At 41.9% G+C, this 19,115-nt stretch overlaps 1 protein-coding gene across 1 annotated transcript in view; it reads right to left on the reverse strand.

Annotated features, from left to right (window-relative positions):
- The window catches only part of LOC115137200 (sodium/potassium-transporting ATPase subunit beta-3-like), a 40,867-nt gene extending 25,184 nt beyond the window's left edge, over window positions 1-15,683 (reverse strand). The window contains exon 1 of the mRNA XM_029673351.2: window positions 15,355-15,683. Coding sequence (XP_029529211.1) covers window positions 15,355-15,475 — 121 coding nt within the window. The 5' untranslated portion in view covers window positions 15,476-15,683. The remainder of the gene's footprint in view (window positions 1-15,354) is intronic.
- Window positions 15,684-19,115: the final 3,432 nt, after the last annotated feature.

Consider the following 19,115-nt stretch of genomic DNA (forward strand, 5'->3'; position numbering starts at 1 on the left):
CACCCTTTCATTTAGGTTAGTATTCTGGAGTAACTACAATGTTGTTGATCCATCCACAGTTTTCTTCTATCACAGCCATTAAACTCCAATTGTTTCAAAGTCACCATTGACCTCATGGTGAAATCCCTGAGCTGTTTCCTTCAAATCCGGCAACTGTGTTAGGAAGGAGACCTGTATCTTTGTTGTGACTGGGTGTATTGATACACCATCCAAATTGTAATTGATAACTTCACCATGCTCAAAAGGATATTCAATGTATGCTTCTTTTTGTTTTACCCATCTAGGCATATACCAATAGGTGCCCTTATTAGTGAGGCATTGGAAAACCTCCCTAGTCTAAGTGGTTGAATCTGTGTTTGAAATTCACTGCTTGACTGAGGGACCTTAAAGATAAGATTCTGTGTGGGGTACAAAAATCATGTTGAACACTATTATTGCAGACAGAGTGAGTTCATGCAACTAAGCAAATGTTTAGGCTTGCAAATAGCAAAAGGTTTGAATACGTATTGACTCAAGACATTTCATTTTTTACTCATTTGTAAACATAAAAATAAAAACATAATTCCACTTTGACATTATCTGTATTGTGTGTAAGCCAGTACTATAACAACATCTCAATGTAATCAATTTTAAATTCAAGTTGTAACACAAGATGTCGAAAAGGTCTAGAGGTATGAATACTTCTGAAGGCACTGTGTGTGATGGTGCGTTACTAACGGCAGCACCGTTTTATCAAATGTTCATATTGATAATTTAGGTTACCCCGTGAAAAACTGTTTTCATTGGACACAAATCTAAAATGTATGCAAGTGCAAAATTGAATGGTTCTAACCGAAAGAGTCCCCTTACATGCATGGTTCTGCAATGGGATACACGTAGGCTAATAGACCTACTTCTTCCGTGCGCATTTGGTATCCAGCTGTTTAGTTAGGCCTAGTGATGTTGTCAACCATCATCATCTGATCCAGGAAATATTTTTCTGACAAACAGCTGTTGTGATAGGCCTATAGCACACCATGCAAAAACAGCCAGTGCGGGAAACGATGACGATGTTCGGAAGAATGTCCAGAATATTTTGATTTCTCATTTGTTGCACCAGTGAAGACAGTTGTGATCAACGTTAGATCCAATTCAATACCCCTATATTTAAATGGATTATCTGCCATTGTCTGCTTGATTTACAGCAGGGTCTAGAAGATTTAACAGAGAAAGCATCAAGTTAATGTTTTCATATGTTTCTGTACTTCGGATTGGAAACTGAGTCTAGGCTACTGTGCGCAATTGTGTATGATAGCCTACACTATTGTGCGAACACAAAGTATTTTCCTTTTATTATTAAGGACATTTAATGACAACAAATGAGTAGCCTAATGGGCTTAAACAAAATGTACGCAGCGTAGTACCTTCGACAAAACGGGCACGTAAGCGATGATCAGGGTGTTTCTTGGGCTACTTTGATATGTGAAGTGGATGAGATACGCAGTCTGTGTTCCACTTGGTTAAATCAGAGATGTCGGAGTCTAACTTCATGATGAAACTTGTTGCTCAAACCTATGATGGCGTTGCTGTAATGGAATGTATCTGCGATTTGTATTGACAGTTAAGTACCCTCCTGATCCCTGATCCCTGATTTAGAGGTGATGACCACCACTCCACTGCCAGTGTCAACTCTTCTGTCATGAACTGAAGCCATGTCTCATGTGCCCTCGTCCACTGGTACATTGAATGTTTCCTCTCCAAGCACTGTGACTAGCCCTGTCATTGTTCTGTCAATCACATACACAATCATTTGTTTATTTAAACAATACAAAACATACAAACAACATCACGCAAACATCAACTACATCACACCTGCCCAAACCTACAGTACCAGTCAAAAGTTTCTACATTGTAGAATAATAGTTAAGACATCAAAACTATGAAATAACACCTATGGAATCATGTAGTAACCAAAAAAGCGTTAAAAAAATTATATTTTATATTCTTCAAAGTAGCCACCCTTTGCCTTGATGACAGCTTTGCACACTTTTGGCATTCTCTCAACCAGCTTCATGAGGTAGTCACCTGGAATGCATTTCAATTAACAGGTGTGCCTTGTTAAAAGTTCATTTGTGGAATTTCTTTCCTTAATGCGTTTGAGCCAATTAGTCGTGTTGTGACAAGGTAGGACAAGGTCCTTTTTTTTTTCTTCTTCTCCAAGATGGCGTAGCAGTGCAGACATGTTTTGTTCGTCCTCTCTTTTTTTGTATACATTTCAATTTTATTTTCAATCTCTTCTCCATTTTAGTTGAATTATACCTTCCGGTAACCTGCCTCACCCAATGTGATACGGAACCGTTATTATTATTTTTTTTTAAACCTTATAGCAAGAACCACCTAGCCCTCAGAAGCTAAAAAGCTAATTAGCTACAAACTATTTAGCCATTGCTAGCGGCCTTTACCTTCTGCACAGGTACCGGACCTTTTTTTTAGCTTGGATATTTCTCGCCAGCCTACCAGTAACGGACTGTTTCTCCACTACAATGCTGGATTCCTGCCGTAATCCCTGGACCATTCTCCTGATCTTCACAGCTAGCTAACACCCACCAAGTTACCCAGTCCCGAAACTATCCCTGAGGCCCACCTCCCAGCCTACTCAGTTGTTCACCCGGACTCCACCCAAACACGGCTAGAACACACTACTCCACCGGATCCTTGCCGTAAGCTCTGGACCTTGGCACCGGATCACCGATGCTACGGAGTAGCTATAGTGGCTAACGCCCCTGCCCCGAAGTTAGCACCAGTTAGCCGTGAGCCAGGCGCATCTCCCGGAGAGAAAACTAAATTACTACAACTACAATAGCTCTTTTGCCATCTGGCTTGGATCCCTAGTCGCCCCGGCACCCTGCCGCACCACCACGACAGGTCTGCCGACGAATACTCCATCCGCTGTGCCTTCAACCGGCCTCCGCCGGACATCGGAGCAGCCGCTTCTACTAGCCCCGGGCTACCAACTTTAAATGCCGCGTCGCCCGCGTGATAGCATGGTAGCGACTACTCCGCGGCTTCCCTGTCCCATATATTGCTGTCCCCTGGACCCTATGATCACTTGGCTACATAGCTGATGCCCGCTGGACTGTCCATTAATCACGGTACTCCATTCTGTTTATTTATTTATTAGTTTTGTTTATTATTATTTTTTATCTGTCGGCCCCAGCCGCAAACTCAAGCTCTGTATGTAGTTAACCGACCCTCTCTGCCTAGTCATCGCCATTTTACCTGTTGATTAGCTGATTAGCTGTTGTTGTCTCACCCGTTGTTGTCTTAGATAGCTCTCCAAATCAACACCTGTGATTACTTTATGCCTCGCTGTATGTCTCTCTCATATGTCAATATGCCTTGTTTACTGCTTAGGTTAGTTATCATTGTTTTTGTTTACTGCGGAGCCCCTAGTTCCACTCGTTATACCTCTGATACCTCCTTTGACCCACCTCCCACACATGCGGTGACCTCACCCATTATAACCAGCTTATCCAGAGATACAACCTCTCTTATCATCACTCAGTGCCTGGGCTTACCTCCACTGTACCCGCACCCCACCATACCCCTGTCTGCACATTATGCCCTGAATCTATTCTACCACGCACAGAAATCTGCTCCTTTTATTCTTTGTCCACAGTGCTCTAGGCGACCAGTTTTGATAGCCTTTAGCCGTACCCTCATCCTACTCCTCCTCTGTTCCTCGGGTGATGTGGCAGTAAACCCAGGCACCCTCATTTGTTGACTTCTGTGATCGAAATAGACTTGGTTTCATGCATGTCAACATCAGAAGCCTCATAAGTTTGTTTAACTCACTGCTTTAGCACACGCCGCCAACCCTGATGTCCTTGCCATTTCAGAATCCTGGTTTAGGAAGTCCACCAACAATTCTGAGATTTCCATACCCAGCTACAACATTTTCCATCAAGATAGAACTGCCAAAGGGGGAGGAGTTGCAATTTACTGCAGAGAGAGCCTGCAACGTTCTGTCATACTTTCCAGGTCTATACCCAAACAGTTTGAACTTATCATTTAAAAAATGAACCTCTCCAGAAATAAGTCTCTCACTGTTGCCGCCTGCTATCGAACCCCCTCTGCTCCCAGCTGTGCCCTGGACACCATTTGTGAATTGATCGCCCCCCATCTAGCGTCAGAGTTCGTTCTGTTAGGTGACCTAAACTGGGATATGCTTAACACCCCGGCAGTCCTACAATCTAAGCTAGATGCCCTCAATCTCAAACAAATCATCAAGGAACCCACTAGGTACAACCCTAAATCCGTTAACATGGGCAACCTGACCAACTTGCCCTCCAAATACACCTCCTCTGTTTTCATTCAGGATCTCAGCGATCACCGCCTCATTGCCTGTATCCGCGGTCAAACAACCACCCCTCATCACTGTCAAACGCTCCCTAAAACACTTCTGCGAGCAGGCCTTTCTAGTCGACCTGGCCCGGGTATCCTGGAAGGATATTGACCTCATCTCTTCAGTCGAGGATGCCTGGTCATTCTTTAAAAGTAATTTCCTCACCATCTTAGATAAGCATGAGCGGTTCAAAAAATGCAGAACTAAGAACAGATATAGCCCTTGGTTCACTCCAGACCTGACTGGCCCTGACCAGCACAAAAACATCCTGTGGCGGACTGCAATAGCATCGAATAGTACCCACGATATGCAACTGTTCAGGGAAGTCAGGAACCAATACACGCAGTCAGTCAGGAAAGCAAAGGCTAGCTTTTTCAAGCAGAAATTCGCACCCTGTAGCTCTAACTACAAAACGTTTTGGGACACTGTAGAGTCCATGGAGAACAAGAGCACCTCCTCCCAGCTGGCCACTGCACTGAGGCTAGGTAACACGGTCACCACTGATAAATCCATGATAATCGAACATTTCAATAAGCATTTCTCAATGGCTGGCCATGCCTTCCTCCTGGCTCCTCCAACCCCAGCCAACAGCTCCCCCCTCCCGCAGCTACCCACCCAAGCCTCCCCAGCTTCTCCTTCACCCAAATCCAGACAGCAGATGTTCTGAAAGAGCTGCAAAACCTGGACCCGTACAAATCAGCTGGGCTAAACAATCTGGACCCTCTCTTTCTAAAACTATCCGCCACCATTGTTGCAACCCCTATTACCAGCCTGTTCAACCTCTCTTTCGTATCGTCCGAGATCACTAAAGATTGGAAAGCTGCCGCGGTCATCCCCCTCTTCAGAGGGGGTGACACCCTAGACCCAAATTGTTAGACCTATATCCATCCTGCCCTGCCTATCTAAAATCTTCGAAAGCCAAGTTAATAAACAGATCACTGTCCATTTCGAATCCCACCGTACCTTCTCCGCTGTGCAATTCGGCTTCCGAGCCGGTCACGGGTGCACCTCAGCCACACTCAAGGTACTAAAAGATATCATAACCGCCATCAATAAAAGACAGTACTGTGCAGCAGTCTTCATCGACCTGGCTAAGGCTTTCCACTCTGTCAATCACCGTATTCTTATCGGCAGACTCAATAGCCTTGCTTTTTCTAATGACTGTCTCGCCAGGTTCACCAACTACTTTGCAGACAGTTCAGTGTGTCAAATCGGAGGGCATGTTGTCCGGACCTCTGGCAGTCTCTATGGGGATACCACAGGGTTCAATTCTCTGTATATATCAATGATGTCGCCCTTGCTGCGGGCGATTCCCTGATGCACCTCTACGCAGACGACACCATTCTGTATACTTCTGGCCCTTCCTTGGACACTGTGCTAACTAACCTCCAAACGAGCTTGAAAGCCATACAACACTCCTTCCATGGCCTTCAACTGCTCTTAAACGTTAGTAAAACCAAATGCAAGCTTTTCAACCGTTCTCTGCCCGCACCCGCCCGCCCAACTAGCATCACCACCCTGGACGGTTCCGACCTAGAATATGTGGACAACTATAAATACCTAGGTGTCTGGCTAGACTGTAAACTCTCCTCTAGGACTCATATTAAACATCTCCAATCAAAAATCAAATCTAGAATCAGCTTTCTATTTCGCAACAAAGCCTCCTTCACTCACGCCGCCAAACTTACCCTAGTAAAGCTGACTATCCTACCGATCCTCGACTTCAGCGATGTCATCTACAAAATAGCTTCCAACAATCTACTCAGCAAACTGGATGTAGTCTATCACAGTGCCATCCGTTTTGTTACCAAATCACCTTATACCACCCACCACTGCATCCTGTATGCTCTAGTCGGCTGGCCCTTGCGACATATTCGTCGCCAGACCCACTGGCTCCAGGTCATCTATAGGTCTATGCTAGGTAAAGCTCCGCCTTATCGCAGTTCACTGGTCACGATAACAACACCCACCCATAGCACACGTTCCAGCAGGTATATCTCACTGATCATCCCCAAAGCAAAGACCTCATTTGGCCACCTTTCCTTCCAGTTCTCTGCTGCCAGTGACTGGAATGAATTGCAAAAATCGCTGAAGTTGGAGACTTTTATTTCCCTCGCCAACTTTAAACATCAACTATCTGAGCAGCTAACCGATCGCTGCAGCTGTACATAGTCCATCTATAAATAGCCCACCCAATCTACCTCATCCCCATACTGTTTCTATTTTATTTACTTTTCTGCTCTTTTGCACACCAGTATCTCTACTTGCACATCATCATCTGCTCATTTATCACTCCAGTGTTAATCTCCTTAATTGTACAGTGGGGCAAAAAAGTATTTAGTCAGCCACCAATTGTGCAAGTTCTCCCACTTAAAGATGAAAGAGACCTGTCATTTTCATCATAGGTACACTTCAGCTATGACAGACAAAATTAGAAAAAAGTAAGTATTTGGTCACCTACAAACAAGCAAGATTTATGTCTCTCACAGACCTGTAACTTCTTCTTTAGAGGCTCCTCTGTCCTCCACTCGTTACCTGTATTAATGGCACCTGTTTGAACTTGTTATCAGTATAAAAGACACCTGTCCACAACCTCAAACACTCCAAACTCCACTATGGCCAAGACCAAAGAGCTGTCATAGGACACCAGAAACAAAATTGTAGACCTGCACCAGGATGGGAAGACTGAATCTGCAATAGGTAAGCAGCTTGGTTTGAAGAAATCAACTGTGGGAGCAATTATTAGGAAATGGAAGACATACAAGACCACTGATAATCTACCTCGATCTGGGGCTCCACGCAAGATCTCACCCTGTGGGGTCAAAATGATCACAAGAACGGTGAGCAGAAATCCCAGAACCACACGGGGGGACCTAGTGAATGACCTGCAGAGAGCTGGGACCAAAGTAACAAAGCCTACCATCAGTAACGCACTACCCCGCCAGGGACTCAAATCCTGCAGTGCCAGACGTGTCCCCCTGCTTAAGCCAGTACATGTCCAGGCCCGTCTGAAGTTTGCTAGAGAGCATTTGGATGACCCAGAAGAAGATTGGGAGAATGGCATACGGTCAGATGAAACCAAAATATTACTTTTTGGTCAAAAGTAAACTCGTCGTGTTTGGAGGACAAAGAATGCTGAGTTGCATCCAAAGAACACCATACCTACTGTGAAGCATGGGGGTGGAAACATCATGCTTTGGGGCTGTTTTTCTGCAAAGGGACCAGGACGACTGATCCGTGTAAAGGAAAGAATGAATGGGGCCATGTATCGTGAGATTTTGAGTGAAAACCTCCTTCCATCAGCAAGGGCATTGAAGATGAAACGTGGCTGGGTCTTTCAGCATGACAATGATCCCAAACACACTGCCCGGGCAACGAAGGAGTGGCTTCTCAAGAAGCATTTCAAGGTCCTGGAGTGGCCTAGCCAGTCTCCAGATCTCAACCCCTCTTTGGAGGCAGTTGAAAGTCCGTGTTGCCCAGCAACAGCCCCAAAACATCACTGCTCTAGAGGAGATCTGCATGGAAGAATGGGCCAAAATACCAGCAACAGTGTGTGAAAACCTTGTGAAGACAACATTTGACCTTTGTTATATACCCTTTGTTGGCAATGACAAAGTATTGAGATAAACTTTTGTTATTGACCAAATACTTATTTTCCACAATCATTTGCAAATAAATTCATTAAAAATACTACAATGTGATTTTCTGGATTCCTCATTTTGTCTCTCATAGTTGAAGTGTACCTATGATGAAAATGACAGGCACCTCTCATCTTTTTAAGTGGGAGAACTTGCACAATTCGTGGCTGACTAAATACTTTTTTGCCCCACTAACTATTCGCTCCTATGGCCTATTATTGCCTACCTCATGCCTTTTGCACACACTGTATATAGACTTTCTTTTTTTCTACTGTGTCATTGATTTGTTTGTGTTATTGGCTTGTTTATTGTTTACTCCATGTGTAACTCTGTTGTTGTTTGTGTCACAGTGCTTTGCTTTATCTTGGCCAGGTCGCAGTTGCAAATGAGAACTTGTTCTCAACTAGCCTACCTGGTTAAATAAAGGTGAAATAAATAAAAATGGGGTGGTATACCAAAGATAGACCTATTTGGTAACAGACCAAGTCCATATTATGGCAAGAACAGCTCAAATAAGCAAAGAGAAATGACAGTCCATCATTACTTTAAGGCATGAAGGTCAGTCAACACGGAACCTTATGAACTTTGAAAGTTTCTTCAAGTGCAGCCGCAAAAATCATGAAGCACTATGATGAAACTGGCTCTCATTCTGACCTCCACAGGAAAGTAAGAACCAGATTTACCCCTGCTGTAGAGGATAAAGTTCATTAGAGTTACCAGCCTCAGAAATTGCAGCCCAAATAAATGCTTCAGAGTTCAAGTAACAGAAACATCTCAACATCAACTGTTCAGAGGAGATTGTGTGAATCAGGCCTTCATGGTTGAATTGCAGAAAATAAACCACTACTAAAGGATACCAATAATAAGAAGAGACTTGCTTGGGCCAAGAAACACGAGCAATGGACATTAGACCCGTGGACATCTGTCCTTTGGTCTGATGAGTCCAAATTTGATATTTTTGGTTCCAACTGCCGTTTTTTTGTGAGACACAAAAGAGTAGGTGAATGGATGAGCTGTTCTTCCCAACAAGTGCTCAGCATATGTGGGAACTCGTTCAAAGACTATTGGAAAAGCATTCCAGGTGAAGCTGGTTGAGAGAACGCCAAGAGTGTGCAACGGTTGGCTACTTTGAAGAATCTCAAATATAATTTGATTAACCATACCTTTTGGACTTTATAACATTTCCAGAAGGCATGGATTATTGAGTCATTGTTAGTTTTACACTTAAGACATGACTCTGCTGCTGTGCTGTAGAATTTGGGAATTTTGTCTCTTGTATAATACATTCTATTCATTAGTTTATAAGGGATTAAGCGTACATGCTATATTCCAATATTTCCTCCATCTTATGCCAATATCAGTTCTTTTTAAGTATTGGTTCCAATAGTTTATATTTTGTCAGTTGGATAGGCTCTCTGCAATGTTTTGTATAGGTAACCTTTCATATGAATATCCTTTTCTGACTCGAATAGAAATCCCTCAAGATTGCTCTGATGTCCAAAAGATTTACACATCTAAAATGTGTGATATAAAACTGAACACCTCAACCCTTGTCCTGCAATGAAGTCAAGCCTCTGAACACCTCAAGTCATACCCTAATTCAAATCACTGCTGTGATCCCTTCCCAACACTGTAAGTAGTCCTCTCATTCCCAATCACCATAATATTTTTACTAAATGTTTTTGTTTAAAATCATTTGTTTGACGATTTTTTAATGCACTTTGTCGTCTTTATGTGGTTCGCACCTATACCGTGGGTCTCCCACCTTGGGTCTCCCAAAAATGTTAAAGTCACCAGCCTCCACTGGTGTAGATATAGGAGAGGAGACAAGGCAGGTAAGTCACTTTAGACTATCGAGATGTCCCCATGTCTCCTCCTAGCTCCCTCGCAAAACCTTAATATTGACATGGAAAGCGCATCTCTCTCTAAGACTCCAATGATCACTGGGACAGAAGATATGTTTTTTTTTTTTTTTAAATCAGGGGTGTCAAACTCATAGATTTGATGCCTGGTACCGACAATCATATCACGCTCAAAGTCGCTTAAGTCACTCATTTTGCCCATTCTAACGTTCAATCGAACAGTTGCTGAATGCCTCAATGCCTGTCTGCTTGCTTTATATAGCAAGCCACGCCCACGTGACTCACTGTTGGTAGGAGCTAACCATTCTCATGAAAGTGGTGGTGTACCTAATAAACTGTAGAGGGAATAGGGTGTCATTTAAGGCGCAACCTATCGATCTTCCTCCAAGTGAGCACCTAAACCTGACCAATCTACCATCTGGAAACAGCCTGGTCTCTAAAAGCATGCTAAGATAATGCCGTCATATTTGTTTATAGGGAAGCACAAGACAAAGACCTGCAAGGGGCATTTTATGCCTTTCTTAACTCACAGCGTATTTCATTGATAAAGCCCCAGAACTTGGTCATTGTTGGCTACGTGAAAGAGCGGCATCACTGCCACATGGCTGCTCCTATTGAGAGAAAAACATCATTTTTATTCCCACTAACTTCCGTTCCAAATGGCACCCTATTCCCTATGTAGTGCACTACTTTTGATCATGGCCATACTCAGTTCGTACTGAAATCTCTCAATTATTATTTTCTGAGGGACCCCTTTGCCGGTGCACTCATTTATGCACATGGCATTTGTCGATGTCACAGTATGGCCCTTTGAGGTATCCAGACACACACTGGCCTCAGCATATATGTTTGTGTTGACCAATTGTGTTTGTTTAAGGTGTGTGTCTCAGACCTGTGTTCAAATACGATTTAGGGTATTTAAAAATTACTTTCAAGACATTTCAGTAACTATTTGGATATTTCGTCTTTGAAAATACAAATAGGAGAATATTGGAATGTATTTGGAAATACACTTTTAAAGTATTGTCATGTATTTGAATGTATTTTTCAACAACAAATATTTACTCAATGCATTGTCTGTTTGGTCCTAGGTTTATTTGAAATAATACATTTGGAAATAAGTATTTTGAAAATAGTTCCAAATATTTGGCCAAATACTGAAATACACAGAAAATAAGAATTTAAATAAATAATTTTGTTGTGTAGAGTGTGCATGTGTGTGTTTGTCAGTGATAAGCATGATGGAGAGCTGGAGAAAATAAGTAACAATTAGCAGCCAATTTACCGACCCAAGGCTGGCCTATAGGGCTAGATTTAGTCCCATTGCGTTTTGTCCGCTATGCACGTTTTAAAAGGCAATGTTCCCATGTTCGCAGAGACCACAAAAGGCTGCCAGAGAGGAAGAGGGCTGACTCCACCCCAAAATCTTGTCCCCGCAAAGGCTGGGGAAAGCGAGGTTTGTTGTATGGATATGTCGTATGGCGGTCAACATAAAATTCAATGGCTAATTTGATACATAAAACCTATTTGGGCGAATAGAAGTTTCGTAATGCTTAGATTGTTGCGCATGTACTGATATTAAGTGGACACAATTTGAGACAAATTATTTTATATTAGACTTGATCCTGTTACCATGCATATCTGCAATCTCATTTGCTGAAATGTTTTCGCCTGCTCCAGGCTCCTCCCACCTGCCTTCCACCTTTTCTGACATTTCTTTCAGAGGGGTTGGTTTAAAGCAGAAGTCTAAATTTGGTTGGACCTTGTATACAATTGACAAACAAAGTGATCTTAATCTTAATTAATTCCCATTGTTAGAATGGAGAGTTCTGTATCTTTGATGCTGCATATGTCGGCTCAATTGGAAATTAGCTTTACATTTCAATAGCACTATAACGTGGATCTTCCGAGGTCTGGATTGAGTGTAGGCCCTAATCCATAGGGACATAAACCAGAGTTGTGCAGATTGAGAGAGAGCAAGACGGCCAAAACCTGGATAATAAATGCCTACTTTGGGATTTTGGCAATGATCCCAAAATAACTAGCATTAGCGCAATGACTGGAAGTCTATGGGTATCTGCTAGCATTACCTCTAACTTCCTTCATGGATATCTACTACCATGCTAGCAGATACCCATTCACTGCGCTAATGCTAGTTAGCGTTGGCTCGCAAAACTACCTCTAACTTACTTAATACTGGAAATGGTATCCACAAGTTTATCTGACTCTGGGGAAGTAGATAAAAAGGCAATGACAAAATACCAAAGTATTCCTTTAACTTGAGTCCAATCCTTTTCTCTCTTCAATAACAATCTCTCTCCCCATCAGTGGTGTAAAGTACTTCAGTAAAAATACTTTAAAGTACTACTTAAGTAGTTTTTTGGGGTATCTGTACTTTACAATTTATATTTGACAACTTTTATTCCACTACATATCTAAAGAAAATAATGTACTTTTTTACTCCATACATTTTCCCTGACACCCAAAAGTACTCATTACATTTCAAATGCTTAGCAGGACAGGAAAATTGTCCAATTCACACACATCAAGATCTCTGGTCATCTCTACTGCCTCTTATCTGGCAAACTCACTAAACACAAATGCTTTGTTTGTAAATTATGTCTGAGTGTTGGAGTGTGTTGGCTATCCGTAAATTAAAAAAAAATTGTGCCGTCTGGTTTGCTTAGTATAATGAATGTGAAATAATTTATACTTGTACTTAGTATATTTTAGCAATTACATTTACTTTTGATACTTACAGTTGAAGTCAGAAGTTTTACATACACTTAGGTTGGAGTCATTAAAACTCGTTTTTCAACCACTCCACAAATTTCATGTTAACAAACTATAGTTCTGGCAAGTCGGTTTAGACATCTACTTTGTGCATGACACAAGTAAAAAAAAAAAAAAAAGGTACCACATTCATCTGTACAAACAATAGTATCACAAAGCCCTGACCTCAATCCTATAGAAAAGTTGTGGGTGTAACAGTATAACTTTAGACCGTCCCCTCGCCCATACCCGGGCGCGAACCAGGGACCCTCTGCACACATCAACAACAGTCACCCCTCAAAGCATCGTTACCCATCGCTCCACAAAAGCAGAGCAAGGGGAACTAGTACTTCAAGGTCTCAGAGCAAGTGACGTCACCGATTGAAACGCTATTTAGCGTGCACCACCGCTAACTAAGCTAGCTGTTTCACACCCATTACATGGGCAGAACTGAAAAAGTGTGTGCGAGCAAGGAGGCCTACAAACCTGACTCAGTTACACCAGCTCTGTCAAGAGGAATGGGCCAAAATTCACCCAATTTACTGTGGGGAGCTTGTGGAAGGCTACCCAAAACATTTGACCCAAGTTAAACCATTTAAAGGCAATGCTACCAAATAAAACACTTTACTATTATTCTGATATTTCACATTCTTAAAATAAAGTGGCGATCCTAACTGCCCTAAGACTGGGATTTTTTACAAGGATTAAATGTTGGGAAATGTGAAAACGGAGTTTAAATGTAGTTGACTAAGGTGTATGTAAACTTCTGACTTCAACTGTATGTTCATAGAGGTAAAGTGACTAGGCAACAGGATAGATAATAGAAATTAGCAACAACACGTGTGTGTCAGTGCAAGAGAGGAAAAAAGGATCAATGCAGGCAGTCCAGGTAGCAATTTGATTAGCTATATTGCAGTCTTGTTTAGCAGTGTTATGGCTTGTGGGTAGAAGCTGTTCAGGGTCCTGTGGGGTTCCAGGCTTGTTGCACTGATACCGTTTGCAGTGTGGTAGCATAGAGAACAATCTACGGCTTGGGTGGCTGGAGTATTTGACAATTCTTTAGGCCTTCTTCTGACACCACCTTGTATAGAGGTCCTGGATGACACGTGTTGACTGAAGCCTAGTGTCTTTGCTTCTATACCTCAATGCCGGACACCTGGTATAAGACCATAGGAGTTGCCTAGCTCTACCTCCCCCACGGCATCAGTAAGCCTACCATTTTCCCATGTTTGTAGCCTACTAGAGTATAAACCATATTCAAGGGCATGTGTTGGGAAGGAATCAACAGAGCACAATTATGCCACAGTTAACTTGCACAATTACAATCACACACAGATGCCCTCCAGCACATGCACACACATCTTCTGCTTTAAAACCGAGTCTGTATATATGTGCTCAGAATTTCTCTCAAATCAAAAATGGATTTATGCTCCCTGCAACTCAAGACCGGCGTAGAGAGAAAACCCCCACTATTTATCATTGACAGAGGCTACAAATTGTGTGCCTGCTGTGCCCAATGAGAGAGAATTGATTTGATCTTGAGAATTTTAGGAGGAAGAACTCTACAAATGATAAATAAATTATAGCTTGACTGACTGCACGCGAGTAGTGGCCGAGAAATAGCTTCGCTCTATTACTGTTTTGGAGAAACAAAGTGTCACTAACCATAACCTATCAACATTTTTTGCAACATAGTTTCAAACGAACCTGGATGAGATCAATGCCTGGAACAAGTATGTCATTCAATGCCAATAGTCAATTGTAGAATTAAGCCACACAAAATCTGCCTATACCTACTATGAATAAAATAAGAAGGGTGATATGACAGGATGAAACAGTGTATGCATGCCCCATATCCCTTGCCAGCTTCGTGCAAGACTGCTTCTCAAGAGGTTACAAGGTGCATTATAGGTTATTCTAAGAACAGTTTAATGGGGGACGAAATTGGGGAAGTGTTGGTAAGGCTACAGGCCGATTATTATTTGGATATATCTAGTATGCTGTAATCCCAATTTAAATTAATTCCATTGCGATTTATTCCGATACATATTAGCCTACTGACCTGGTTAATGCAGCCTAAATTCGGCCTGTTAGGCTCCGTCATTTTTAAAAATGCCAAATCGTTTTAAAAGTGTAATCCCCTACACTAGTTACCTAATAGTTAATAACTCGCAAATAACTGGGCAAAAAGCCTATTTCGAGCCATGTGTGGGAAACATTGAGAGAAAAAAATATATATGAATGGACACAGTTTACATTTTTTATTACAATATTCTAAGTCCGGGGACATAAGGAAACCATGTATTCGAGGCTATAGCCATTGCAGTTGATATGTGAAATAAATTCAGTAGATCAGTGACCGTAAGGAATATTTGGTTATAACGGGGAAGGTCCCTACAGAGGGGAAAAAAAACATTCCGATCCCATTACATCAACTTTGATTGGCTGTTGCCATTATTGCGGCGAAGATCACAACGAACAAACGTCTCCGTTATGTAGGCCTACTTTTAAAAAACAGGCTATTTATTGAATGATCAAAATTAATATACACATTTGCATCCAAGGCTGCATTCACATTGATCAACGATTAAAGCCGGTCAATTAGACTTTGTATGGCTATGAATTGTCACATCAATGGGAAATATAATTGTATTAATATGCAAACCCGATCAGATCTCGTCACAAACCTGTTTCTTACCCCAGCTTTTAGCGGTTCGGCCAATAAACTCTCCTGTTCGTGGGTTGTAGATAGAATCTTTCCAGGAGGACGTCTGCGGCTTGTCTCCGTCAGCGGCGGGTGTCTCCTCCTTGGTCGACATGGTTGGCTTTGGGTTGTTCCAAATGATGACCGTAGATGGTTAAGAATGTTATAATGCCCAAACGGTCAATAAACGATGGATTGCCTCTGTTTTATATATAAAAAATGTATCGAGTGTTATTTCCGAGACAATATAGCATAGTCCCTTCCGGTTACCCTCTCCACACTGCTACAGTACTGCAGCAACTGAGTTGGAGGAGAATTCGTGTTAGAAGCATCTCAGCGCATGCGCACTTTCGGTATTCAAAACTCAGAGGACTGGTTCATTTGATTTGTTATTTATAATCTTAAAGGTCCTATTGTTTTTAAGTACGCTAGATTAATTTAGATCAGGGATGGGCAACATTGATGGGGTGGGACACACAAAAAAAACAGAACTCGTCATGAGGGGCCACAGTGGCTGTGTGTCTGCCTACCCACATCCATATACCTCCAACCTTGACAGCAAAACATTTTAGCAGCCCCCCTCATGACAGCTAAAATAAACAATTTATGTTTTAAAGTTAATTTCCTACAATTCTGCACATTTTCCAATGGGGCATAGAGAACATTTTGACGTTTTAAAGCAAGTTTGCTGCAATTCAATACATTTTGCCATGGGTCGGAGAGAAGATTTAGCCATTTTTAATATAATAACTGATTATTAATTGGCCCCACCCAGTCGGTAATTCAATCATGCTTACAAGTTTAGATAGCTGGCCACTAGACTAATTTACCAATCGTAATTATTTTTGCTAAAATGGGCTAATTGAGTGATTGCAATGCACAACCAAATTTAGAAATTGCACCTTGTGTATTCTATTATTCTAACTCTCAACAGTAAGTTGAGACCCCGGCTGTTGTTTCGTGAAAATGGCCCCGGCCTATCCCTGGTCTGAGTTGCCCATTCCTGATTTTAATATAGCTCTGGTGAGGATCGAGAAGGCTGTAGGCATATGGCCAATGACTAACCTACTATTTTAGTGATCAATAGCCCTCTATTTGATAAATATTCAATGATGGCAATGCCGCATCCATATCAATCTATGATGCTGGTTCTTCACTTTGTCAGTGTTTATATGTTCTGCCGTCATGGAGCCTAGAGTTAGAGGTCTGAAGGGAAAAAATCTGATGGAGCCAGCTGCAACTGGAGGGTTGTCATCAGGGGTGTATACATTACACAGATTCTGTAAAACGTTTCTTAAACAGAACGAAACAGGCAGGGACCTACCTGAACTTGTCTAATAGAAATACATTTTAGTGGCAAAATTGAACAATTTTGCAACTGTTTGGAATAATGATTACACCCCAGTATCCTAGATTACCTCAATTAACCTGTACTCCTACACATTGACTCGGTGCCAGTACCCCCTGTATATAGTCTCGTTATGTAATTTTCGTGTGTTACTGTTTAAAAATAATAAAATCACTTCAGTTAATTTATTAAATATTTTCATAACTCTATTTCTTGAACTGCAGTGTTGGTTAAGGGCTTGTAAGTAAGCATTTCACTGTAAGTTCTACACCTGTTGTATTCGGCGCATGTGACAAATACAATTTGATACCACTGCCATCTCCTGGCGTTTTGCCCTTGAGCAAGGCACTTAACCCATACACTGCTCCAGGGACGCTGCGCTGTGGCTGATCCTGTACTTCCAACCTCTCAGTGTGCATGCGTTACCTGGGTGGGTCTCTCCAAGAAAATTGATAATTAGGTTCCTCTTTAGCCAGAGGAAATATCTAGTGGGAGTGAGCTTGCAACTGGAGGGATGCTAGTATCAGAATCTCAGGTGCCTAGTACCATTTGTGACCTTGAAAAAGCCACATCACCACTAACCTGCTCAGGGGCACTGCTCTGGGCTGAACCGAGGGGCTTCCAGCCTATTATGAAATAACTGGGGTGGCAGGTAGCTGGTTAGAGCGTTGGGCCAGTAACCTGAAAGGTTGCTGGATCAACTCCCCGAGCTAACAAAGTAAAAATCTATCGTTCTGCTAACACTGTTCCCTGGTAGGCTGTCATTGAAAATAATAATTTGTTCTTAACTGGCTTGCCTAGTTAAATAAAGGTTAAAAATATATATAAAAAAATAAAGACATGGTGGAAAATAAAGATTGTATAGTTTTAGAACAAAATGGTCACTAAAACACTAGATAGGGTAAAGTAGTGTTTCAGTATTACAAGGCAGTTCAATCAATGAAACTGCTCTGGATTTAGGAACGGATATACACAGTGTGGGTATTCTGGGACTCCGAGAGAGCAGTAGCGGTGCGTGGGTAAAATCACTGGGGAAGCCACACCAGAAAAAAAATAATATTACAACATGTGTTGTGATAATTGCAATTGTTTGCTCTATAACCTGTTAGCTCATATGCCTTGCCGCCATGATACAGTATATAGGCAGAGACAATAAGAACACACAGTGGCAGAATAAATTCCTAAATCCAGGGAGCAACCTCTGTCCGGTGAAGTCCAAAAAGCATATAACAAACAGTTACATGACCTACAACATGATCAAGCAAGTTAATGTTTCCGACATTTTCGGACTACTAATCAACTGTTGATTTAGAACCACAGAGTTACCGCAAGTCGAAAAGGAAACAGGAGTTGCCTCCACTATTCCAGCACCATTTCAACATCATCAAATCACCTATGCTTTGTCTAATACAGTGACAAATGAGTTACTAAAAACTATTTAGTCCAATCAACGTAAGCTAAATATGACGTGGCTGTTCATGGTTCTGATGTGTGTGTGTGTGGGTCTGTGTGTGTGTGTGTGTTCGTGCAAGTAGAAAAAACATGTTTACTAACCTTACTTGCCATCCTCCTCGCTTTCATGTTGACAAAATAGTCCATGACTTTCATACAGTACACACTTTTATTTTTTGTTGTCACAGGCTACCTGGCTAAAATGCTTGCTTACAAACCTAACTTCCTCTCATGGGCAACATTAGCTTGTTAACATTAGCCTTGTACATCTAGCTACATATTGAACTTGAATCCTCTCAGTCCAGGGGCACAATCCAGGCTGTATCACATCCGGCTGTGATTTGGAGTCCCATAGGGGGCGGCGCACAATTTGCCCAGCGTCGTCAAGGTTTGGCCGGAGTAGGTCGTCATTGTAAATAAGAATTTGTTCTTAACTGGCTTGTCTAGTTAAATAAAGGTCAAATGAAAAAAATGTATGTATAAATTTATGGTTGGATCAGATGCCGGGGCCCAGATGTAAGTGTGAAGTTTTTCAATGGGTACATTCAAGTAGTCTAAAGTGTACATAAACATAATTTTGGCTAAATTCCTCTTCAGTCTCAATGCCTACTCAATTAATCTGCACTAATGTTTTCAACTATCCCATGATTTCAGATCGGTGCAGATGAAGAGGAAGCTACTTGAGACTATTGAGGTGCACCCATCTTTAAAACAGAAGGCCTTGGCAAGGCTGAGAGAGAATTTCACTCTGGGGATTTCTACTCTAAAAGGGTTACGCTCAAGGATTAAAGAACGGGTCATAACATTTTACATACCCACACACTTAATAATTTAGTCACCAATCAAACCAACATCTTACCCATTAAACCAAGTGGACATTTTCTAAATCAGTGTTTCTCAATCCTGGTCCTGCGGACCCAAAGGCTGCAAAAAAATTTAAGGCAGTAGCATCACA

This window comes from Oncorhynchus nerka, linkage group LG11 (assembly GCF_034236695.1).
Source record: "Oncorhynchus nerka isolate Pitt River linkage group LG11, Oner_Uvic_2.0, whole genome shotgun sequence".
Lineage (NCBI taxonomy): Eukaryota > Metazoa > Chordata > Actinopteri > Salmoniformes > Salmonidae > Oncorhynchus > Oncorhynchus nerka.